Consider the following 27,181-nt stretch of genomic DNA (forward strand, 5'->3'; position numbering starts at 1 on the left):
GAAAACATTATGCTAAATGAAATAATCCAGTCACAAAAGGACAAATATTGTATGATTCTGCTTATATTATACATGATTTGGCAAATTCGTAGAGACAGAAGGTATAATAAAGGTTACCAGGGACTAGGAGGAGGAGGTAATGGGGAGTTATTGTTTAACGGGTTCGGAGTTTCTGTTTGGGGTCATGAAAACGTTCTGGAAATGGAAAATGGTGATGGTTGCACAATACTGTGAATGTGCTTAATGCCACTGAATTGTACACTTAAAAGTGGTTAAAATGGTGAATTTTGTGTTAGGTATATTTACTACAATTTTTTTTTTTAAGAAAATGGAATGACATCTTTAAAGTGCTAAAATAAAAACCATCAATCTAGAATTCTATATCCAATGAAAAGGTTGTTATGGACTGAATGTCCATAACATTCAGCGTCCCCCTGCCCTTCAATTCATACACTGAACCGTTAACCCCAAATATCATGGTATTTGGAGACAAGGCCTTCGGGAGGTAATTAGGGTTAGATGGGTCATGATGTGGGGTCCTTATGATGGGATTAGTGCCTTTATAAGAAGAGACACCAGGGTGAATCCTCTTTCTCTCTCTTCCCTGCCATGTGAAGATTCAGTGAGAAGGCAGCCATCTACAAGCCAGGGAGACAGTCCTAACCAGAAACCAACCACGCAGACACCTCGATCTTGGACATCTAGCCTCCAGAATTATGAGAAAATTAATTTCTGCTGTTTAATCCATTCAGTCTATGGTATTTTGTTATGGTAGCCTGAGCTAAGACAAAGTATTTCAAAAGCAGAGGCAAAATAAAGGCATTTCCAGATAAACAAAAGCTAAGAGTTTTTGTCCCAATAGATCTGCACTACAAACAATGTTAAATGAAGTTCTTCAGGCTGAAGGAAAGAGACACCAGATGGAAATCTGTATCTATAAAGAGGAATGAAGAATACCAAAAATGGTAAAATTTTAAGTAAATATAAAATATTTTTCTTCTTGTTTCTTTAATTTCTTTAAAAGATAACTGATTATCTAAAGCAATATTAATAATTTACTATGAGGTTTATAAAATATGTGGAAGTGAAATCTATGTCAACATTAACACAAAGGACTAGAGAGACAGATGGAAGCACTGATTCAAGATTCTTATGTTACATGTAAAGTGATATATTATTAGTTCATGGGAGACTGTACAGAGTTAAGAATGCATGTTGTATTCCCTAAAGCAACCACTTAAAAAAAAAAGAGATACAGCTAAAACATCAACAGAGAATATAAAATGGGTTTCCAAAAATGTACTCAATCCAAAATGAAGATGAGAAAGGTAGGCAGGAGGAGAAAAGAAATCAAATGGGAATTAAAAGGCAGAGATTGTCAAACTAGATGAAATAAAAGCAAGAGCTTTTTTTTTTTTTTACACTGGCAAAAAAGAATAACCATTTATTAAAGTAGATACAGAACACTTGTTTCCTCAGATTTTAATACTGCTTTACATACTGTGTTTGTGGAACAGTGCCTATTATAACATGTTTATAAACCCAAATTTCAACTGATTACAGATTTATTTTTCACTTGTCAAACACATAGTTGATAATCTTGAGAGGAAAATACATCAAAGGAATTTATACAATTATAGAAGTTCTTTTTATACATGTCTCATGGAACATACATTTATTTATTACTTTTTATATTCAGACTGCTTGATAAACTTCTTGTGGTTGAGGTCCTTCATTTTATTTTTCGTGATAAGAAAATCTAAAATTATTAATGTTGAATTTCTCACTGTACATTCATCTAAAAACACAGTAAAAAAAAAAAACCTGTAAAGATTGTAGATTGGTTAATTTAGGTGTTTTATAGTGGCTTATTATGTAATTAACTGACTGCTGGGGATATCTGCTGGAGAAGGAAGAAAAACAATCTGGAGAAAATTCTCCCATTTATTTATATCTGATAAACAAATAAAATGAAAACACAAAGGACAAAGAGCTGCAAAGCCACATGATGCTATTTCTGGCCTAGTACATTAGGTCGTGATGGACATTTAAAGTGTTTTCTTTTTCATAAAGGTAAAAATCTGAAAAGAAAGACACATTGTAGGGACTTCCCTGGCGGCGCAGTGGTTACGAATCTGCCTGCCAATGCAGGGGACACGGGGTTGAGCCCTGGTCCGGGAAGATCCCACATGCCGCGGAGCAACTAAGCCCGTGTGCCACAACTACTGAGCCTGCACTCTAGAGCCCGTGAGCCACAACTACTGAGACCACATGCCACAACTACTGAAGCCCACGTGCCTAGAGCCTGTGCTCCGCAACAAAGAGAAGCCACCACAATGAGAAGCCCACACACCACAACAAAGAGTAGCCCCCGCTCACCGCAACTAGAGATAGCCTGCGCGCAGCAACAAAGACCCAACGCAGCCAAAACATAAATAAATTAATTTTTTAAAAAAAGAGAAAGACAGGGCTTCCCTGGTGGCGCAGTGGTTGAGAGTCCACCTGCCGATGCAGGGGACACGGGTTCGTGCCCCGGTCCGGGAAGATCCTGTATGCCGCGGAGCGGCTGGTCCCGTGAGCCATGGCCACTGAACCTGCGTGTCCGGAGCCTGTGCTCCACAACGGGAGAGGCCACAACAGTGAGAGGCCCGCGTACCGCAAAAAAAAAAAAGAAAAAAAAAAAGAGAGAAAGACACATTGTACATGTTTTTTCCCAAAATAGATTTTACAAAAATATATACACATAATATATAGAAGCTGAAATTATTCAAAACCAATAAACAAAACAGCACAGAAGAGTAAGTGGGTGCAGCATAGAGATTATAAAATGACCCCATAGCAGTTTGGGGGCTTCCCCCTCCTTTACCCATTTCATGATTTTACAATCATACCTATGTATCATCAAGCCTGAAATAAAGGCACTACTGACATCATGTAGTGCAAAGAGTTCAGATATTTCTTTAAGTATAAAATACTTTAAATGAGTAGATGAAAATGCAAAATGGCACATTATTTCAACTCATAAATACGTGCAAGGTACAAGCTTTAGCTTTACCTTGGATTAAAGACCTAAATGTAACGCCAGACACTACAAAACTCTTAGAGGAAAACACAGGCAGAACACTCTTTGACATAAATCACAGCAAGATCCTTTTTGACCCACCTCCTAGAGCAATGAAAATAAAACAAAAATAAACAAATGGGACCTAATGAAACAAAAACTTTTGCACAGCAAAGGAAAACATAAACAAGACGAAAAGACAACCCTCACAATGGGAGAAAGTATTTGCAAATGAAACAACTGACAAAGGATTAATCTCCAAAATTTACAAGCAACTCAAGCAGCTCAATATCAAAAAACAAACAACCCAATCCAAAACTGGGCAGAAGACCTAAATAGACATTTCTCCAAAGAAGATACACAGATTGCCAACAAACACATGAAAGGATGCTCAACATCACTAATCATTAGAGAAATGCAAATCAAAACTACAGTGAGGTATCACCTCACACTGGTCAGAATGGACATGATCAAAAAATCTACAAACAAGAAATGCTAGAGAGGGTGTGGAAAAAAGGGAAGCCTCTTGCACTGTTGGTAGGAATGTAAATTGATACAACCAATAGGGAAAACAGTATGGAGGTTCCTTAAGAAACTAAAAATAGAACTACCATATGACCCAGCAATCCCATATACCCTGAGAAAAATATAATTCAAAAAGAGGCATGTACCACAATGTTCATTGCAGCTCTATGTACAATAGCCAGGACATGGAAGCAACCTAAGTGTCCATCGACAGATGAATGGATAAAGAAGATGTGGCACATATATACAATGGAATATTACTTAGCCATAAAAAGAAATGAAATTGAGTTATATGTAGTGAGGTGGATGGACCTAGAGTCTGTCTGTCATACAGAGTGAAGTAAGTCAGAAAGAGAAAAACAAATACCGTATGCTAACACACATATATATATGGAATCTGAAAAAAAAAAAAAAGGTTCTGAAGAACCTAGGGGCAGGACAGGAATAAAGACGCAGATGTAGAGAACGGACTGGAGGACACAGGGCATGGGAAGGGTAAGCTGGGACGAAGTGAGAGTGGCATGGATATATACACTACCAAATGTAAAATAGATAGCTAGTGGGAAGCAGCCACATGGCACAGGGAGATCAGCTCGGTGCTTTGTGTCCACCTAGAGGGGTGGGATAGGGAGGATGGGAGGGAGACGCAAGAGGGAGGAGATACGGGGAGATATATATATATATATATATATATATGGGTTTTTTTAATTAAAAAAAGAAAAAAATAAATTAAAAAAACAAACTTTAAATATAAGCTCACAAATAGGTTAAAAGTAAAAAGGTGGAATAAGATGCACCATGCAAAACTAAGAATAAGAAAATGGAAGCAGCTATATTAATGTCATCAGAGTAGACTTCAGAACAAGGATTAGCGCCAGGATAAAGAGGGATGTTACATAAGGATAAAAACATCATTTCATCAAGAATACATAACAATCTTCAATGTTTATGTACCTAATAGGAGAGCTTCAAAATCACTGAAGCAAAAAAGTGATCCAACTAACAGAAGAAACAAATTATATTTTGAGATGTTAACACTTCTCTCTCAGTAACTGACAGAAGACAAAGACAAAAATATCAGTAAGGATAAAGAAAACTTGAACAATGCTATTAACCAACCTAAACTTAACTGAAATTTATAGATCACCAAACCGTAAAACTAAAAAAATACGCATTCTTTCCAAATGTACGTGAAACATTAATCAGAAAAGACCATATTCTGAGCCGTAAAAATAAAAAGTCTAAAAAAATTTCGTAATTGAAATCGTGAAGAGTGTGTTATTGACTACAATAAAATTAAATTAGAAATCAAAAATAATGTAGTTCACCAAATAAATGATGAAGATAATACTGTAGATATATTAGTGGATGATCACCTTGCATTGTTCTGGAAGGCTTTGTAATAAGAAAATATAGACTGACACATAAGATCTGGAGGATATTTCTCAGATACATTCTTTATATAACAAACCCTGTTACAATGCATTATAAAAAATAGAATAGCAGTAATACTAATTGCTATGCAGTGGCCTAATATTTTACATTTATTTATGATATAAATTTATCAACCTGCACACCCACAGATTGATAGTACGGTGATAGCTAAGTTCATAATGCTGATCCTCAGGATGTATTAAGCTTTGAAGTACTTTCTAATTCAATGGTACATCATTTAAGTACTATGCGTTTTTATTGTTTTCTAATTCTTAGATGTATAGTATTTATCTATTGTACAGAACTTGTTAAACCCCATGTGTCAGAGTTGGAAAGGCATCTATAGAACTGGATAATGTATACTAGAAAAAAATATAGCCCATGAAGAGCCATATCTCTAAAATTATATATAGTTAATTAGTAAAAACCTCTCAAGAAGGTTATTAATTATCTTTAGGTATCAAAAATATTTAAAATATTAATACTAAATAAGCCCTTTGATTTAGTAATCCCACTTCAAAGAATCAATCCTAAAATAAAGATGTTATCAAAGATTAAACTTAGGGGGCTTCCCTGGTGGCGCAGTGGTTGAGAGTCTGCCTGCTAATGCAGGGGACACGGGTTCGGGCCCTGGGCTGGGAGGATCCCACATGCCGCGGAGCAACTAGGCCCATGAGTTAAAACTACTGAGCCTGCGCGTCTGGAGCCTGTGCTCTGCAACAAGAGAGGCCACGATAGTGAGAGGCCTGCGCACTGCGATGAAGAGTGGCCCCCGCTTGCCACAACTAGAGAAAGCCCTCGCACAGAAACGAAGACCCAACACGGCAAAATTAAAATAAATAAATTAATAAACTCCTACCCCCCAACATCTTCTAAAAAAAAAAAAAAAAAAAGATTAGACTTAGGAATAGAGATATTCATTCTAATATTGTGTATAATTGCAAAAAATTGTAAACAACCTGCAGTATAACAAGAGAAGTTATTAGGTATAGCCATATAATGGGAGATTATATATCCATTTACAATCATTCTTTTGAATAATTTTAAAGACAAAGATATTCACAACATAATGCAAATAAAGTGAAAAAAAACAGGACATCAAACTGTAAAGCATAATCTGTGTTTTATATAAGTATGTTGGCTGTTGCTGTGTTTAAATATTCATATAAAAAAGAAGTAAATTCGGGCTTCCCTGGTGGCACAGTGGTTGAGAATCTGCCTGCTGATGCAGGGGACACGGGTTCGAGCCCTGGTCTGGGAGGATCCCACATGCTGTGGAGCGACTAGGCCCGTGAGCCACAACTACTGAGCCTGCGCGTCTGGAGCCTGTGCTCCGCAACAAGAGGCCGCGATAGTAAGAGGCCCATGCACTGTGATGAAGAGTGGCCCCCGCTTGCCACAACTAGAGAAAGCCCTCCCACAGAAACGAAGACCCAACACAGCAAAAATAAATAAAATAAATTAATAAACTCCTACCCCCAACATCTAAAAAAAAAAGCATACAAGAGAACAAACTATACCTAATAAAATACAGGTGTTGGAGGAACAACAGAGCAGAACAGAATTAAACCAGAGCCCCTAACTCCTCACTAAAAAAAAAAAAAAAAAGTAAATTCACCAAGACTATGACATTAAAGGCGATTTTAATTTTTTATGTTAATATTTCCAAGTTAATGTTTCTACAATGTACATGTTTATTAAAATCAGTAAAAAAATTTTTAATTACATACAGTTTAATGACCAAATATGAAGTTTAATACCATGAATAATGCCTTCAAAAACTCCTTTGGAGTAATACAGTTTAAAATTCGCACCGTTAAAAATAGGTTATAAATGACTAAAGAAATTTCTCATGGGAATGATAATCATACAGCAATACATCTACACAACTGATCGGCAGAAACTATGTAAAGAAAAATAGTAATATCACAGATGATTTAGTAAAATGCCATAGGCTGTAAGAAAAGGCAAGTTATATGACAAAAATCATTAAATACCAACTCGACATACATTGACATACACAAATGAACACACTTCACTAATATAAGACCACTGTAATCGAGACCAATATTTTGCTCCAAGATCCCCAAGAACTCAATACCTGAATAGCAAATTGACTTAGAACAGTAGTCTCCTCAATTAATTCAGTTTCAATTAAGGATAAGGGTTATAATTTCAGTTTGCTTTTCTTTTCAGACTAATAACTCCAAACAGGAAAAAAAGGGGGGGGGGGACTTTTACTGAATGATGAAATAAACAAGATGTTGTCTTCTCCTACTGTTTAATGTAGGTATTCTCAATTAACTTTCGAAACAACTCTAAGGACTTGTCTGGTGGTGCGGTGGTTAAGAATCTGCCTGCCAATGCAGGGGACACAGGTTCGAGCCCTGGTCCGGGAAGACACCACATGCCACGCAGCAGCTAAGCCCATGCGCCACAACTACTAAGTCTGCGCTCTAGAGCCTGTGAGCCACAACTACTGAAGCCCGCGTGCCTAGAGTCCATGCTCCACAACAAGAGAAGTCACCGCAATGAGAAGCCTGTGCACCGCAACGAAGAGAAACCCCCTCTCACCACAACTAAAGAAAGCCCATGAGCAGCAACGAAGACCCAAGGCAGCCAAAAATTTAAAAATTAATTAATTAATTAAAACAAAAAAAATACCTCTAAGTGTTTTCACTTTATGAGGACAATCACAGAGTTTAAATAACATGCTCAAGGTCACACGGCTAAAAGAAGGGATTTAAAGATCTAATGCTGGGCTTCCCTAGTGGCGCAGTGGTTGAGAGTCCGCCTGCCGATGCAGGGGACATGGGTTCGTGCCCCAGTCCGGGAGGATCCCCCATGCTGCAGAGCAGCTGGGCCCGTGAGCCACGGCCGCTGAGCCTGCGCATCTGGAGCCTGTGCTCCACAATGGGAGAGGCCACAACAGTGAGAGCCCCGCGTACCGCAAAAAAAAAAAAAAAAAAAAAAAAAAGATCTAATGCTATGTCTATAGTAAGTCCATGGTCTTTCTAGTATCCCAAGTTTCTCACTAGATTGAAAATTTCAAGTAATATAATGTACAAGTCATGGTATTTCTTCTTACAGTTAGTAAATGTCTTCAAAAGTCCTGTATATTACCAAAGGGGGAAATAAGACAGTGAAAGAAAAATGCAGTTAGAGGGTAGAGTCATCTCTGTCTCTCCTCTCTATATCTGATGTAGCTCTTCCATCATTTTGGAAGAAGGAGAGGAAAAAAAGAAACAAAGAAGAAAAAGGGCAAAAGGAACATAAGTGTGGAGAAAGAAGAGCAAGAGAGGAAGAACAACAAGGGGAACAGAAGAGACACATAAGAGTGAAAAAAAGAAAAGAATAATGATAGCCAAAGAATTGGCCAGAGAGTCAAAGCCAGACAGAGACAGAGGTGGAAAGTGCAGAGGAGGAGAAAGAAATAGCCATTGAAAGGGGGGGACAGTACGGGGGTAGGAGGAAACACAAGCAGCCAGAAAGAGAGAGACAGATGACTATCAGCTACATAGTCAGCAAAAGAAGAACAGAGAGTCACAGAGACAGACGGAAAAAGCCATATAAACAGTGGGTAATACAAACATATCTGGGGCTTTGTCAGCACCTAATCTAGTGGACAGCAGCTCAGACAATTTATCTTTCTTCACCCTGATGACAAATCTCCACTATTTCCCCGCCCCTTTTGGGGGTGGGGGTGGAGAGGAGTCAGTGTAGGAGGGCCATGGAGAGTGGAAAATTAGAGGAAGAAGATGAATTTATTACTCCAGGTCACAATACGACCTTTAAAAAAAGCAATTTCAAATTCAGAAGATTCTTTAATAGACAAATCAGTGAATTGTTATACCATATGTAAAATCTAAAATGCACAGACAAAAACTGTGGTCCTTTTTAAAAAGTAGTTGTTAAAAACTCAATTGCTGGGCTTTCCTGGTGGCGCAGTGGTTGAGAGTCCGCCTGCCGATGCAGGGGACACAGGTTTGTGCCCCGGTCAGGGAAGATCCCACATCCCGTGGAGCGGCTGGGCCCGTGAGCCATGGCCACTGAACCTGCGCGTCCGGAGCCTGTGCTCCGCGATGGGAGAGGCCACAACAGTGAGAGGTCCGCGTATTGCAAAAAAGAAAAAAAAAAAAAACTCAATTGCTTGTAGAAAACTTTGTGAAAACTATAAAAAATTCATGAATGTCCAAAAAAGGCATATGAGTAAATAAAAATAGCAACAAACAAATCACTTCCTTTAAGCTTCTTTGAAGTGACCTTTAACTGTAATAGCTAAGTAATTCTCAAGCTTTTTTTAGCAGTAAATCAGATCAAATCACTTTCCTACTTAAAACCCTATAATGGGGCTTCCCTGGTGGTGCAGTGGTTGGGAGTCCACCTGCCGATGCAAGGGATACGGGGTCGTGCCCCGGTCCGGGAAGATCCCACATACCGCGGAGTGGCTAGGCCCGTGAGCCATGGCCACTAAGCCTGCGTGTCTGGAGCCTGTGCTCCACAACGGGAGAGGCCACAACAGTGAGAGGCCCGTGTACCGCAAACAAACAAACAAACAAAAAGCCTATAAGGGCTTCCCATTAAAATTAGGATAATATTCATACTTGTTACCATGGACCTAAAATCTTACCTAATCCAGCTCCTTCCTACCTCTCTGACCTCACTTCCTATCACTCTCCCCATTTCTCACTATGTCACATAGCTTTCCTTCTCTTCTTTGACTACTACCATCAGCTAGTTAACACTTGAAGGCATTGCTGGCTTCTCACATGGCTGGCTCCTTCTCATCATTCAAATCTTAGTTCATATTTCATATCTTCTCAAAGTGTCTTTCCTTGATTGCCCTATAAATAACCCTTATTCTACCCAAACCCCCAGGTAGTCTCTATCTTATCACCTTGCTTTTTTTTTTTTCTATAACATTCATCAATCTATGCAAGTATTTTAATCATTTAGAAATAAAGTTGGCATATGCTTACACATGAAAATATTGATATAAGCTCTAAGGGGAATGATGCTGTTCCTTATTTACTGTTATATCCCCAGGGCCTAGAATATGGTACATAGCAGGTGCTCAAATAACTGAATGAACAAATGAAAAAGTACAATATGATTTTATATTATAAATAAAGGATGAGTTAAAAAAAAAAATCCCTTGAAGGATCTTCACAAACAGCTACAGACTGTCATAGTTGAAAACTCCCAGCCCTAGAGGAATTTTAGTCTCCAAACACTCCAGGCACATGCCATACCAGCCATGGTATGAATGTTTTATACATTATAAAGCTTACTAAAACAGGAACCTTATTTTAATTTTTTGGATGTCAAATTTCTAACTACTGAATTAGGCTTAAAAATCTTTTTAATTGATAGATTTTAATTATAACAATACATATTCAGTAGTCATTGTAATAGATGCAAATCAGTACACTAATCAGATCCTCAATTCTTGAATTTAAATTAGCATTCTCAGCCCAACATTTTGGTATATTTGTGTCCTATATGTTGCTTAGAGAAAGCCAAGATCATTTTTTATACCTCTTTTATTGGAAGTATTAAAATTAAAAAAGACCCTCATTAACTAACATGCAATAAACTCAAAGTTGAAACAAATAAAATATTAAACATGAAATAGGAACTGAGCAAAATGCCTATTCACACATATCTTGAAAATTATGCCTAATAAAGAGAGAGTTTTGTGGACACATAGTACACTGCAAGCAGTAAAGCTTCCATATCACTACCCTACATTTTAAGCCTCCTCATCTTGTAAAACACCAATGATATTTGCAAGCTTTCAAGTGGCATCCTAAAGAGTAAAATCAGAGCACAGATTAAGTCATATAAGATTAGCAAGCCTGAAGACAGAAACAGATTCGATGTTTGCTAGTCTCAAATTCCAAGGTCTGCATTTTCCTTTCCTTTGCTCGAATTCTATTCCCGGAGATACATGATATAAAGAGAAAAAATAATTGTCACTACAAGATGTTACTCCTATTTTCTTCATTTCTTCTCACTCCTGCCTTCATTAAGAACTTACTATAAGATGATGGACATGAGGCTTTTAACAAGTTTAATGTGGGTATTTGGAATTAATTTTTGAAATTATCTGGCAAGCTGGCCAATGAAAAAAGCTATAACTCTAAAAACAAAATATTCTCTTTCTACTACCAAAGAAACAAACAACAACAACAAAATCCTGCCTACACTCAAATACAGTATAAAATAAAGCATCATATATCTACATACTCTGATATAAACCTTGATGATTAGTTTATATTCAGTTAAATAAATAAAATTAGACAACCAATTTTCAAGAGGATAATATACAGCTTATGACTTTGAATTCATTTTTTTAAAAAGGTAATGTATTTTCACATATAAATTGTATAATTTCTAAAAAATGGCTAAAAAAATCTTAATGTAAAATCCAAACAAGTAAAATATTATCAATTCTACTTTATTGAGGGCCAAAGCTCCTACATAATAACATGCAAGAATTTTAAATTCTTGAAAGCAAGTGTCAAGTACTATACACAATTTCCATACACAGCAGGTAGCAAAGCAAGAAAAGAACTGACACAGTTACTCTCCTTAAAAGAGACATACAATAGAGAACTGTTATACAGCGCTAGCATACTACAGATCTATGCATTAAAGATGTTGTGGCTATTAACAGTTTAAACCTTTACTGTATTTTACTAATTGGTACATAGAACTTTAAAGCTTTTGAAAGATAAAACATTCCAGTCAGTTCAATTCTCCAGCATTGTTCAAGTATTCCAAGTAGGAACAAAGAGGAAAATAAATCTGCTTTAATTGCTGAAGAATCACAGATAATAGAGATGGTTGAATACTTCAGAGGAAAGGTCTTTTGTTCCTTAAACAATTTTAATAAAGAAAGATCATTCTCTATTTAAGTTTAAATGGTTCCTGTCTGCATATTAAAACTATTATAACATTCATTTCCTCTGTATTTAGTTAGTACAACTTTTATATAGCTTGACAGTATGTAAAAATAACTTATTTTAATTGGGAGTATATTTTAGAACACAAAGTTCTGTATTTACCAATATAATTTTATTTAAAATAACTGTATATAATAATTGATCTGACTTGTTTTAATCAGTATTAAATGTAAGAGTTAACCGAAGTTGTTTTAAAACTAATGACATGTCATTAATAAGAGTAGAAATATTTCTATTTAAATGATTAATTCTATTAATTTAACAGAATTCAGTAATTTAAGAGCATGTTTTACCCATAAACATAAAACAAGCTATTTTAATATAAGTTCAAATACTGAGGTATATTATGTCATGTAACAGGAATATTATATACAATTTAATAATCTTCTAAACATGTAAGCAACCACTTACTATGGGGATTAATGCTACTGGTACATAATACATTTACTGATTAACCTATACCAAAAGTGCAGAAGGAAACACATTTATTTCTAGCTATGCTAAGTCTTAACATTTTTCATTACTTGAATTTTTATATTTTCCAAAATCAATGCCCTCCCACCCTCCACACACACACACACACCAGTACTTAAAAAAAGGCCAATTAAAGAATGGCCATTTCACTATAAAATTTATACTACCAAAATCATTAGTCATTACTTCTTCCTTAGAATTTTAAGCAATAGTATTGCTACAATCTTAAAAGCTATTCACCAATTTTCTTCAGTAGTTCGTGGGTAACGTAAAACCAACAGAGAGCAAGCAGTACATTGTAAAAAACTACTGCTGTTTTTAAAACCTAAAACTATACTGCAAACTAACATTTATATTTAGTCAACACTTTTCTCTTTTTAATAGTCTCATCTAAATACAAGAATATAAATAAGCATCTGCAAAGTAAAAAACATGAAAAAACATTATTCCATATTTAGTGCAAGTCTTAAAGAAAAAAAACTTTCATGCTAAACTGCGACCATGGAAGGTTCTCAAAGGCTGCTATTCTTTGATGTAAAATGAAATACTACTTAGTGAATAAAACATAAAAAACTCCTGTCTACCCTTCAAAGAGACATATCCTTTGACCCGGTACTCCAGACTAAAGCCTTGAAATTTTTGCACAAGAATGCTGCGTGAGGAAAGTCCAGACAAAACAGACACTTGAGATGCTAGAAGGCTGTATAACCCCAATCGCAGACACTACTCCTTCCAATAATCTAGCAGAGATAGCGCTGCCATACACCAAAAGAAAGTAATCTCACCAAAAGAAAACTGACCCCTTAAAAAAAAAAAAAAAAGCAAGCAGTCAAAGCAAATATAAGCCTTTAACTTAGGTTTATCTTTTTGTGCAGTTCACCTCTTAATGACCGAATTTTAATTCAAGTTTCCAGACTTATAAAAAGTTTTCATCTATAAACTTTTAGTATTGTAGGAGGCAAAAATAACATAAAACAAATACTGTTGCTGCAAATATGGTTTTATTTTGAAAGACTTGCAAAAATCATTTTTAAAATTTCTTACAGTAATACAAGCAATGAAAAATTTAAAACCTATTAAAGTGGCAATAAATTTATATTAAATAACTTGCTGCTTGCAGACATTCTAAAACAGCAATATTTGTTGGCTGAATGTGTTAATAACATGTGCTTAATCAAGTAGCAATTACTTATTGCAAGTATCAACAAGTAACAAACCTTTAACTGCTGTGTTATTGCTATTTGGAAGTAACTGTCAAAGGGCGAAACAAAAAATTGGCAACATTCAAAACACTGACTATTTATTTTATGTGCACACCTAATTTTTAAATAAAGATATTAATACAGACTACTTAAATATCCAAAATATTAGGATTTTACATTAATAGTGTGTACTATCATGTAATTTTTCAAAAAAAAAAAAAGTTTCGAAATGGTAGCCATCCTTCACACCCCTCACCACAGATTTGAGATTTACAGATAGCTAAAAAAAAAAGTTTCCTTTCTCACATCCATGTATGTTGAGATTGCATGTGTAACTAAGTGTAACACCTTTATAAGATTTAAAACAGGTGGTACGTAATAGTTTTTAGATAAAATAACCAAGTACCTAAATGAAAACAAACCACTGAATGTATCAATATAAACACTGATGGATAGTGCCTGGCACACTTAAGTGCTCAGCCAGTATTTACTGAATAAATAAATGAAGAATGAAGGAAAGATGGCATGTAACATAATTTTATGGAAGTAATATACTAATGTCAAACTATTAAAGGCTTATTTCACATTATTTTTATTAATAAACTGAAATCAATTCTTATTTTATCGGGGTAGTTTTTTATTTTTGTGTTAAAAGATTAACTATAGCAGTTGATAGCTGATATAAGGTAATTGTGAAAAACAGTAATTAGTATTTTTTAAATACTTAATACAAATGATTAAAAAGCAAATCAAAAATGTACCTATGCAGGTCTAAGTTATGCTTTAGTTGCTTTGTGGGGGAGCCTTTACTCAAACTCTTCAAAGAGTACTGAAAATTTAACTTCTCTCTTTTGTATAATACAAGTGAATATAAAAAGACAATGTGTTCATTGGACTTGCGTATTCATCAAATGTACTGAAAGGAGACTGGGGTGGGGTGGCATAAAGAAAAAAAAGTTACTCTCTTAATAAGCACAAAGGCAAAGACATTCTTCACCCAACCTCCAAGGCACAGCAGCCCCTGCCACAAAAAACAAGGGCCTAGCAAACAACCATTCGTTGGCTTTCCTTGTTATCTGTAGGAAGTATCACATATTTGAAAATAATAATGGTGCAACCCACGAAAGTTGCCACACAAAAGTCTTTTTTTAAACACTGTGCTTCTACATAAATCAACAAGATTATTTTAAGACACTGTCATCACCTCTTCTGATATTTAACATTTTATTAGTTGCAAGAATAAATGAAAAGGATAGTTAGCAATTTATACACAACAAACAAGAGAGAAGATATTAAGAATGACTGATTAAAAATTTACCATGTGCTCTGATATAAAATTCATTATTAGCAGTTATCCAGGAATTACTACAATTTTATTCTCTGAAGATTTGTTTTCTAACAATGTGAACATTATGTATAGTTCTAAAATGACAGAATAGAATTCTTTACACTAGAAAATGCTAAGCAGACTTTACCCCTCTACATTCTATTTCTAAAAAAAAAGGATAGGATACAAGTTGTCAATATACAACTGATGCGCAGAATAAAATGTTTTTTTCTTTGTATGGTATCGACATCCACAAAACACTATAAAAATTCCTATAATTTGTTATGTTATATATATATTAAATTCTGCCTGTCAGATATAACAGTAAAAAAAAAAAAGAAAGAAAATTAAAGTTTACTTGGTGACATGCCCCTAGAGCTAATCTAATAACAGTTTAAAATAATAAGCATTGGGCTTCCCTGGTGGCGCAGTGGTTGAGGGTCTGCCTGCCGGTGCAGGGGACGCGGGTTCGAGCCCTGGTCTGGGAGGATCCCACGTGCCGCGGAGCGGCTGGGCCTGTGAGCCACAGCTGCTGGGCCTGCGCGTCTGGAGCCTGTGCCCCGCAACAAGAGAGGCCACGACAGTGAAAGGCCCGCGGACCGCGATGGGGAGTGGCCCCCGCTTGCCGCAGCTGGAGAGGGCCCTCGCACAGAAACGAAGATCCAATACACCCAAAAATAAATAAATAAATAAATAAAAAGCAGTTTCTTTAAAAAAAAATAAAAAATAAAAAATAAAATAAAATAATAAGCATTATAGGGAGTTCCCTGGTGGTCCAGTGGTTGAGAATCCACCTTTCAACGCACGGGACATGGATTTGATCCCTGGTTGGGGAACTAAGATCCCAAATGCCACAGGGCAACTAAGCCCACATGCCGCAACTACTGAGCCCATGTACCACAACGAAAGATCCTGTGTGCCACAACTAAGACCTGACACAGCCAAAAATAAATATTTTTTAAAATAATAATAAGCAGTATATACTTAAGATGAAAGAAATGAAACATGACAGGACAAATAAAAAAGGGTCTGAGGTTCTAGCTCTCCATGAAATCCACATAAGGAAGAAGTATGAGGACCTAAGTTTTAAGTTGCCTTACTAGACTGCTAAGATTAAAAAGAACAGAGGTGGGGCTTCCCTGGTGGCGCAGTGGTTGAGAGTCCACCTGCCGATGCAGGGGACGCGGGTTCGTGCCCCGGTCTGGGAAGATCCCATATACCGCGGAGTGGCTGGGCCCGTGAGCCATGGCCACTGAGCCTGTGCGTCCGGAGCCTGTGCTCCACAACAGAGAGGCCACAACAGTGAGAGGCCCGCGCACTGCAAAAAAAAAAAAGAGAGAGAACAGAGGTAATAATCTCCACCATATCCTGCACCATACATCTGGAGTATCATGAGAAATCCTGGCAACAACATTTTAAAAGGGATTCAGTCAAACTGGAAGGTAATCAAGATGATGAATTAACTGAAGCTCATGTAAAATGAACCAAAGCCCTGGGGATATTTAAGCCAGAAAAGAGAAGACTTAGGAAAATGATTCTCAAACATTTTAGTCTCAAGACTCCTTTACACTCTTAAATATTATTGGGACCCCAATGAGATTTTGCTTATATGAGATATACCTATAGATATTTATCATACAAGAAATTAAAATAGAGAGAAATTTAAACATAAACTTAGTTTAAAATAATAATAAACCGATTATATACTACTATAAATAACATTATAAAAATATATTTCAAAAACTAAAAATTTGAGAAGAGTAGCACTTTTGAAATCTCTAATGTCTAGCTTAATAGAAGACACCTGAATTCTAACTTCTGTTCTTACATTCAAACTGTTGGCTAAGTTGTCTTGCTTACTATATATGAAGAGAACTCATCCCGGCACAGATATGTAATTAGAGGAGGGAGCAATATTTTAATAACCTTAATATTTTCATTCTCTCATTAAATCCATGGTTGGTTCTTGCACTTTAATTGAAAATTTTACCAGGACTTCCCTGGTGGCGCAGTGGTTAAGAATCCGTCTGCCAATGCAGGGGACATGGGTTCAATCCTGGCCCGGGAAGATCCCACATGCCACAGAGTGACTAAGCCCGTGCGCCACAACTACTGAGCTTACGTTCTAGAGCCTGCGAGCCACAGCTACTGAAGCCCGTGTGCCACAACTGCTGAAGCCCGCGTGCCTAGAGCCCGTGCTCCGCAATGAGAAGCCACCGCAATGAGAAGCCCACACACCACAATGAAGAGTAGCCCCCGCTTGCCATAACTAGAGAAAGCCCGTGCACAGCAACGAAGACCCTGTGCAGCCAAAATAAGTAAATAAATTTACTAAAAAAAAAAAAAAGAAGAAAAAGAAAGTTTTACCCATTCATGATTTTATAACCATCATATGTTAGTTACGGAAAATACTGGTTCACAGAAGTATGCAGATCTTCCAAATGTTAACATATTTCATTACACAGTATTTTAAAAGTCACATTCATTAATATCACTACCAATCCCATTAGAACAGTTCTTAAGTACTGGGAAGTTGTCAAACTCATTCAAATCAGCGGCAGAATCAAGTTCTACAAAAATTCTAACTTTCACTCGAAAGCTTGAAGTTTATCATGGGCAACACTTCCTGTAAGTGACAGGTTTATTTCTGAAAAGATGTCTGCCACGTGCTGAATGCTGAATAACCATAATGTGTCTGTCGTCTGTTATTGTTTTTTCACTAAAAGGTGTTCCATGAAGAAAAGGACTGGGTTCAGTTTGCAACAGCAACTCAACCATACAAGTGTTTTTCCTTGATACAACGGTACTTCGGTATGCCGAGGAGTTTTACGCATACTTCTGTTTTGCTACGTGGGACATAAAAAAGATGTACATGCAGAATTGAGATTTTTGAAAATTAATAATTTTCACTGCTTCATCAAAGACATTAAGTGAAACTAGCTTCTTTTTTAAGAAACCTCAAATGCAGGGAAGTGAAGGATACAATGACAGGTGCACAGTTAGGGCCACTGCCTTGATTTACACTAAGGTGCTAATAGTTTTGCCACAGTTGCTTTTGTAACATACGTGTCAAAGTCAACACAGTGAAAAGGGCAAATAAAGTCTTTGAATAATTATGAAAATAGTTTGACTCTGTGGACCTTCTACAAGGGTCTTGCTCCCTCAGCGCCCCACCACTCTTTGAGAACCACTGATTTAGGACCAAAGAGCTGTTTTCAAATATACAGAAAGCTATCATGTAGAAAATGGCATGCCCCGTGTATTATTAGGGCAGATCTTTTTTTTTTTAATAAATTTATTTATTTTATTTTATTTTTGGCTGCATTGGGTCTTCGTTGCTGCGTGCAGGCTTTTCTCTGGTTGTGGTGAGCAGGGGCTACTCTTCATTGTGGTGCACAGGCCTGTCACTGCAGTGGCTTCTCTTGTTGTGGAGCACAGGCTCTAGGCATGTGGGCTCAGTAGTTGTGGCATGCGGGCTCAGTAGTTGTGGCTCTCGGGCTCTAGAGCGCAGGTTCAGTAGTTGTGGAGCACAAACTTAGTTGCTTGGTGGCATGTGGGATCTTCCCAGGCCAGGGATCGAATCCGTGTACCCCGCATTGGCAGGCAGATTCTTAACCACTGTGCCACCAGAGAAGCCCAAGGGCAGATCTTGAACCAATATTTATAAAGAAACAGCTTAGCACCACATTAAGAAACCTTTTCCCTTTAAAAAAAATTGATGAACAGTAAAATCCATCCTTTATACTGTACAGTTCTGTTTTTTCCAACAAATGCATCACAAAAAATACCAGTTTTGACAAAAAAATCAACACCACAATCAAGATATAGAACAGTTCCATCACCCCCTAAAATTTTCTAATGCCCTTTATAGTTAATTCCTCCTCCCACATCCAATCCTGAAAACCACTCATCAGTTTTTTGTCCCTAGAATTTTGCCTGTTCTAAAATGTCAAATGAATGAAATCACACAGTATGTACGTAGCCTTGGAGTCTGGCTTCTTATTAGCATAAAGCATGCTAATAAGCATGCTAATAAGAAACATGTTTGTTCCTAATCAGTGTGCAGAAATCCACTGACAGAGTGTTTCCAGTTACTGGAATTATTAATAAAGCTATTAAAAAACATTTACATGCAGGATTTTGTGTAAACATAGATTTCATTTCACTTTGGTAAATATTCAGAAGTGAGACTACTGCATATGTTTATAAAAAACTGCCACACTATTTTCCAAAATAGTTGTACCATTTTGCATTCCTATGAGAGTTCTAGTAGCTCTGCATACTTGCTAGCATTTGGTATGGTCAGTTTTTTTAAGCCATTCAAGTAAGTGTGTAGTGGGAGCTCATTGTAGTTTTAATATGCAATTTCATAATCACTAATGATGTTAAGCATCTTTTCATGCATTTATTTCCCATCTGAGTATCTTCTAGGTAAACTGTCTGCTCATTTTTATTTGAGTTAATATCTTATTATTTAGTTATAAGTGGTGATTTATTTTCAGATACAATTCCTTTATCAGATACATGTTTTGCAAATATTTTCTCCCAATCTATGGCTTGTCTTTTCATTCTTTTAACAATGTCTTTCAAAGCAATTTGAAAGAAAATTTTATTTGTGAGGAAGTCCTACTTCATAATTTTTAAAAAAATAAATTATGCTTTGGTGTTATAGCTAAAAAATATTTACCCAAACCAAAGTTACAAAGATTTTCTCCTACATTTTCTTCTAGAAGTTTTACAACTTTCAGTTTTATATTTCAGACTATGAGTTTATATCTAGGGCTTTGAGTTAATTCTTAAGTATGGTGCAAGGTATGAATGAAGTTTTTTGTTGTTTTTTGGTTTTTTGCATTTGGATATACAATTATTCCATCTTCCTTTCTTTTTTTGGTTTTTAAAAGAAATTATTTATTTATTTTTGGCTGTGTTGGGTCTTCGTTTCTGTGCAAGGGCTTTCTCTAGTTGCAGTGAGTGGGGGCCACTCTTCATCATGGTGCGCGGGCCTCTCACTATCACGGCCTCTCTTGTTGCGGAGCACAGGCTCCAGATGCACAGGCTCAGTAGTTGTGGCTCACGGGCCCAGTTTCTCCGCGGCATGTGGGATCTTCCCAGACCAGGGCTCAAACCCGTATCCCCTGCATTGGCAGGCAGATTCTCAACCACTGCGCCACCAGGGAAGCCCCTTCATTTGTTTTAAAGACTATTCTTTCTACATAAGAAACACGCTTCTAATAATTATGACTGATCGGTAACATAAAGAGCAGCCTCAAAAGAAATGAGAATCAGCTGGAAATTTTTAAAACAGAAGTTTAAGAACCAGTTGTTCAGTCCAATAAAAAAAGGGCAGAACATTAAATTATCCTTCCAACTCTCACTCTATGCAGTCCCCAGAGGGGCATGTTTTAGGGAAGACTTACAGGTCTTCTTCCCTCATGTTCTCAACCCTTACCCTCCAGCAGTTCAGCTTTTATCTAGTTTATGACTAACTGAATTCCCACATAAGATTTCTCTTGAATAAAAGGTTAAACAATTTTTTAGATGAAAAACAACCTGATGCAGTAATATAACTAGGCAACATCTAAAGTTATCCTTTGGTTTTAAATTCCTAAGATCCATTTTCTAAAACTAGAATAACCACTGAAATTGGTCCCCAACTAAGTTTAGTCCATATGCTTAATCACTGGGCTTTAATAGGCATACCTGTATTAATTTTAAAAATATATAACAGGGCTTCCCTGGTGGCGCAGTGGTTGAGAGTCCGCCTGCCGATGCAGGGGACATGGGTTCGTGCCCCGGTCCGGGAAGATCCCGCATGCCGCGGAGCGGCTAGGCCCGTGAGCCATGGCCGCTGAGCCTGCTCATCCGGAGCCTGTGCTCTGCAAGGGCAGAGGCCACAACAGTGAGAGGCCCACGTACAGCAAAAAAAAAAAAAAAATATATATATATATATATATAACAGTGTTCAATAGAAATCATAATAGCTAGTTCCCTTACCTTCCAAATAAGATTCAAGCTTCTATCCAATTTCAGATACAAATATAACAGTAGTCTATAACAGTAGTGTTAATTAATAAAAATGGTATACTAAGTTAACAAATGGGTTTACCTTATATAATAGTGACATTAAAATGCTGTTTCCACATCTCATGAGGAACACTCATGAGGATTTACTTCACATTTTGAAATATTTTTATCATTAGTATTGATATATACATTTTTAGAATCATTTTTTGTTCAAAATGCAAGCATAATCAACTCCAATTGCTCAATATTTCTGGAAGTACCATTCAGCCCCTGGTCTTGTCATTATGCTACTTATTAAACTCTCCATCCAACAGTGTGTAGGAACAAGAAGACATGAAACCCCTACTGGCATTATGTTACCTATCTGATTATTTAATACTTTCATTTTAATATAAAACTAAATGAATGGCAAAAACTTAGGTTTGAAAATTACCTATGGGTTTCCATATTAAGTATCATTTCAAGAACTATGAATAATTATACATAAGACTTCAACTGATTTCAACTGGAATATCACACTGACATTTTGACTACTATACTTCAAGAAAGACATAACAAAGCTAGGGAAAATCTAAAAAGGGCAACAAAATTCATTAAAACTATACAACTGATTTTAGGGGATATCATTAAAAACACAAAATTCAAAGCAGTCTGTATACCTCTCTGGTATGCTTCATAGCATCTTTTTAGAGCAATAGATTGCTGTCTGACTTATTCATTTTGCAAACGGAATAGTAAGAAAAGAACTCAGAAGTGCTACTAACAAACTCTCTAAAATTTGAAACTTTATTATAGAGAGTAAACCTCATAATACTGGAACAAGAAAGTAATCTCTTGGGGCTTAAAAGAGATGGTCATTGGAAAAGGTAAAATAATAGTACCCTCATTAATTAATGAACATGTCGCATGTGTAATTCCTCCTCCTCTCACACACACACCTGTCTCATTTTTCTTATACTTGACTAAGCAAGTGACATTTGGTTTTTTTGTTTGTTTTTTGGGGTTTTTTTTGGCTGAACCACGTGGCATGCAAGATCTTAGTTCCCCAACCAGGGACAGAACCTGGGCCCTCTGCAGTGGAAGCATGGAGTCCTAACCACTGGACCATCAGGGAATTCCCAGCAAGTGACATTTGATTAACACTTGATGAACAGGTAGATGGTACCTGGATGAAGAGCTAGGGAATTGGTAAAAAGCATCTGGGCATAATTAACTGAAATCTGAATGCCCTGAAGCAGGAAACAAGAACAGCAAGTTCCAGGCTTGGTATGGCTGAAGCACAGAGTGTAAAAGACAGAGGCACAAGATAAACTTAGAAAGGTAGGAGTTAAATCACACAAGACCTCAAAGGCCATGATAGGATTTTAATGTTTACTCTCAGGTCAGTAAAAAACAGCAAAGGATTTTACACAAAAGGATGACACAACCAGCATTTTTAAAAGACTATTCTGGTTATCTGTGGAAAATGAATTAGAGGAAGATTAAAGTATCTATGGAGATCAATTAAGAAACACTACAGCAATCTAGGTGAAAAATGATGGTAGCCTTGACTAGGATGATGGCAAGGTCGGGAGGCAGATCTAAGAGATAATTTAAAGACAAAACCAAGCAGTCTGAGGCATAACCAGCCTTACAAATTGTCTGTACTTATCTATTTATTTATCTGTTTGTATCTTTAATGGTGCAAAAAGAAACTTAAGTGTGACCCATTATTTAAATTATGTTTACAGGTTCAAAATTAAGTGACAAAAGAATGTACAGTTAGAAAGGGAGTAGTTAAGAAACATACCTGTATATCTGATAATTGTAAACCAGATATAAAATGAAAACCATGTTTATATGATTACAAATTTTTACTAGAAGTCTTAGAAACTTTACAAAATTTATGCCATTGTACAATATAAGCATAAATAACAAGTTGCATCTAAAGTAACACCACACACTGAAAAATTCTGTAAGTGACGATTACCAAAATTCTATCTGCTGCTGATTAACAGAAGAACCTTATTCATGTATTGGTAGTTGTAATCTCTCATGCATAATGAAGAAATAGGATGTGTGTGTGTACACATACCTATATATACACAGTAACAATTACAATAATTGGTTCCAGAAAAACCCAATATACTTAATTTTAGATAGTACTGGTAAGTTCTTACAACTTAAATAGGAGTGTAACTGAGAAAATTAAAAATAATATATTCATTCCAAAAATAAAAATATTGATTTCTACTTATAAATGCCACAAAAATGGAAGCCTTTTGTAATTTTAATGTTTGTATATAATATTTGTGTAAAATGCTTAACACAAATTATCTTTTTGTAATGATTATTTCTTCTTAAAATTTATATACACTTTTCCTAGAAGAACCCAGAACACCATCTGAAAAATCTGTTGTACAAAAATAACCCTGAAGGCAGAATCCTAGCAGTGTATAGTAGAGAATTCTTACCAATTTTTCATCAACCGTTATGAGTTGCGTGTCTCGAGTTTGGTCCTGTGCCAACCTCCATGTGGAAGTGCTCAGCGACCTGCAGTGAAAGACTTTAAGTTAAAAAGTGATCCATGCAATGAGAAAAGAGAGGCAGACAAATCTTACAGAAACCAGCTACTTTAACAGTTATCTGTCTTATAAAACAAAAGGAATAGAAAGAAGTAGAAGAGGGCACAAAAATCCTTTTTCTCCCCAATTAGTTCTGTCTGCTGAGTTTTTGGCAGACTCTCACTTGACAGTTCACAACAGGCTGTACTTTATGGCAGTCTATAGGCTCTCTGTCATAGAAGGGCCGCCAGTGACAAGAACTGTTCTGCTCTCTATGAATGCACACTGGCTAGTTTGTCATTACAAGGAAGAAAAATGCAAAGCTATATCAACACTTCTGGAATGCTGATTCCTAAATGATGGCATCAGAAAGAAAAAGAAAAATCTCCATCATATTCTTAATGGACTAAAGTAAAAGTTGTAGAATTTAATTATATAATGTTAACAAAAAGTTCCTTCACTCTAATTTCAAAACAAAAGTTTAAATAAGAATGATTTGCATGATCATTTAAACCAATGTTATTGGTTTAATCCTGTGACCCATTCACAGAATTGAATAAAGTCTGAATAGCTGAAATAGAAATATTAAGTCAGAAATAAAATCAGCACAGAATCTAACTCCTTTGTATTAGCATGGTCCCACTCTCACCCCAAGGAAATTATGAAAAGCTAACAGATTTTTTTTATTTCATGTACACACTGTAGTTTATACTAATGAATGCAATAGCCATCGATGATTGTGACAATTTCGCATTTTAGAATTTTCCAAAATATTAAACCATCCTACGTAGATTTCTCTTTAGAAAGTAAGTTAGTATACACAATTGACTTGAGTTTCCAAACCAACTGAATATAGAGTATTCAATTCTTTTATTTAATGCAATATAATCACCAATAATTCATGCAAAACTTCATGCCAAATGTTCAACTTTCAATAGCTATACTGTACACAGCTTTATAGAAAATCTACCTACTAATAACATAAAGATAACTCATAATACAAAAGGCTTTGTTTCATGAACATATATTTTTTTAAAATATCAATTATTTCCCCTAATTAATACAATTCATTATCACTATAAATACCTTGCTCAGAAATATATCCACACAAAATACACCTACATGGATATTATTTTATTTTATTTTTTTTTTTTTTTTTTTTTTTTTTTTTTGCGGTACGCGGGCCTCTCACTGTTGTGGCCTCTCCCGCTGCGGAGCACAGGCTCCGGACTCGCAGGCTCAGCAGCCATGGCTCATGAGCCTAGCCGCTCCGCGGCATGTGGGATCTTCCCGGACCGGGGCAAGAACCCATGTCCCCTGCATCGGCAGGCGGACTCTCAACCACTGCGCCACCAGGGAAGTCCGATGGATATTATTTTAAATTATTTATACAAACAGTTAAAATATATGTTCTAGTTGTTATAATACTAAAGAAGTATAATTAAGTACCTTTTAAAATCTATTTACTCTGGAAATCACTAAGAGCAATAATATGACAATAAGAACATTTTGAGTATTTATAACTAAATCCATATATTGCAAGAAAAAAGTGAGGCAATGATAAGGGAACTCAGGAAAACTTGAAATATTAGAAGTATTAGAAAATGTAGGGACTTCCCTCGCGGTCCAGTGGGTAAGAATCTGCCTTCCAATGCAGGGGACGCGGCTTCGATCCCTGGTCGGGGAACTAAGATCCCACATACCGCAGGGCAACTAAGCCCACACACCACAACCACTGAGCCCACGTGCTCTAGAGCCAGTGGGCCACAACTACTGAGTTCACACACCACAACTAGAGAGCCCACGCACCACAACTACTCAGCCCGCGTGCTCTAGAGCCCCCACTCTGCACACAAAGCCCACACACTGCAACGAAAGATCCCTCATGCCACAACTAAAACCCGACACAGCCAAATAAATTAAATAAATAAATAAATATTTTAAAAGGAAAAGAAAATATAGCTATATTTCAAGAAAATGGAACTACCTAATTCCTCTAATGAATAGAAGTGTTAGATCAAAATAGTGGAAATTAGATTAAAACTCTGTAATTCACGAACTGTATAATTTAAAATTATACAGTAGGTTTGATTGATTTAAACAATTTTCTTTTAAATTGTATGTTAAAATCTTATTGTGCATTAGTTGTAACCCAAAGTAAATTTTTTTTTTTTTTTTGGGCGGTACACGGGCCTCTCACTGCTATGGCCTCTCCCGCTGCGAAGCACAGGCTCCAGACGCGCAGGCTCAACGGCCATGGCTCACAGGCCCAGCCACTCCACGGCATGTGGGATCTTCCTGGACCGGGACATGAACCCGTATTCCCTGCATCGGCAGGCAGACTCTCAACCACTGCACCACCAGGGAAGCCCCCAAAGTAAATTTTTTAAAATGTTAAAGTATATATACTTTAATGGTAGATATATTTTAATAATTTTAGATTGATCTCCAACTAATCATAAGAATGAAGCTGTATGTCATTTTGTGTAAACAGATAACTATTATAAACAAATACACAGATGCAAAATTATGCTTATATTTTTATCAGCCTGTATGTAAAATGCAACACAATAAAAGACAAAGATGTTAAGTAAAATAATATAACCAGGAGAGTTAAAAATAAAAATAGTTTGTAAGAAAAAGGCTAGAATGCAAAGAAATTATAAGTAGAAATTCTTATTTAGTATTTGAAACAATATATTCACATATAATTTATTTCAGAAAAATTTGCCTAAGTAAAAAACACACAATGTATATAGGTATATGTATATATATGTGCATATGGGTTATATATATTAAGTCATGTACTAAGTAGCTACTCCTGAAACACAGAGACAGCAATTCTTAAAAAACAAACCTCATGGGCTTCCCTGGTGGCGCAGTGGTTGAGAGTCAGCCTGCCGACTCAAGGGACATGGGTTCATGCCCCGGTCCGGGAGGATCCCACATGACGTGGAGCGGCTGGGCCCGTGAGCCATGGCCGCTGAGCCTGCGCATACGGAGCCTGTGCTCCATAATGGGAGAAGCCACAACAGTGAGAGGTCCGCGTACCGCCAAAAAAAAAAACCCTCAGATGTGGAGAAAAATTTTCCTCCAATTCTAGATAGTTAAGGTAGCAACAGAGATCTAGAGTCAGTTACGAACGCAGCATTTAATTAATTATACCTACAAAATATAATCTACAGTTAATTTTAGATTAAATGTGAACTATATAGCAAATATCTTTTTGTTTATTAGCCTGTACAGAACACCACAACAGTGAGGTGGAAGAAAATATTTTTAGTCATATTAGAGTATAAAAACGTTACTAAACAAAATATAAAACCTAGAAAGCATAAAGTAAAAAATGACAGAAGCTACTACAAAAAAACTTCTAAACCAAAATACGATAAATTAAGAATAAGACAGGTAACAAACAAGAAATCTTTACAACACAAAACAGTAAAGGATCAATATTCAAAATAGGTAGGGAATTCTCTGGCGGTCCAGTGGTTAGGATTCAGTGCTTTCACGGCTGGGGTCCCAGGTTTTATCCCACAAGCTGTGCAACAGGGCCAAAAAAAAAAAAAAGGTAAAAGAGCTCCTATAAATTGGTACATAGGAATAATGAGTTTCAAAGGAGG

The 27,181-nt window shown here is 36.4% G+C and overlaps 1 protein-coding gene across 1 annotated transcript in view; it reads right to left on the reverse strand.

Moving 5' to 3' along the window:
* The window catches only part of NDUFS4 (NADH:ubiquinone oxidoreductase subunit S4), a 126,367-nt gene that overhangs the window by 47,840 nt on the left and 51,346 nt on the right, over positions 1-27,181 (reverse strand). Inside the window, exon 2 of the mRNA XM_082623400.1 lies at positions 23,469-23,547. Coding sequence (XP_082479526.1) covers positions 23,469-23,547 — 79 coding nt within the window. The remainder of the gene's footprint in view (positions 1-23,468; positions 23,548-27,181) is intronic.

The sequence above is a fragment of the Mesoplodon mirus genome (genome assembly GCF_964341445.2).
Source record: "Mesoplodon mirus genome assembly, chromosome: 5".
In the NCBI taxonomy this organism is placed as follows: Eukaryota; Metazoa; Chordata; class Mammalia; order Artiodactyla; family Ziphiidae; genus Mesoplodon; species Mesoplodon mirus.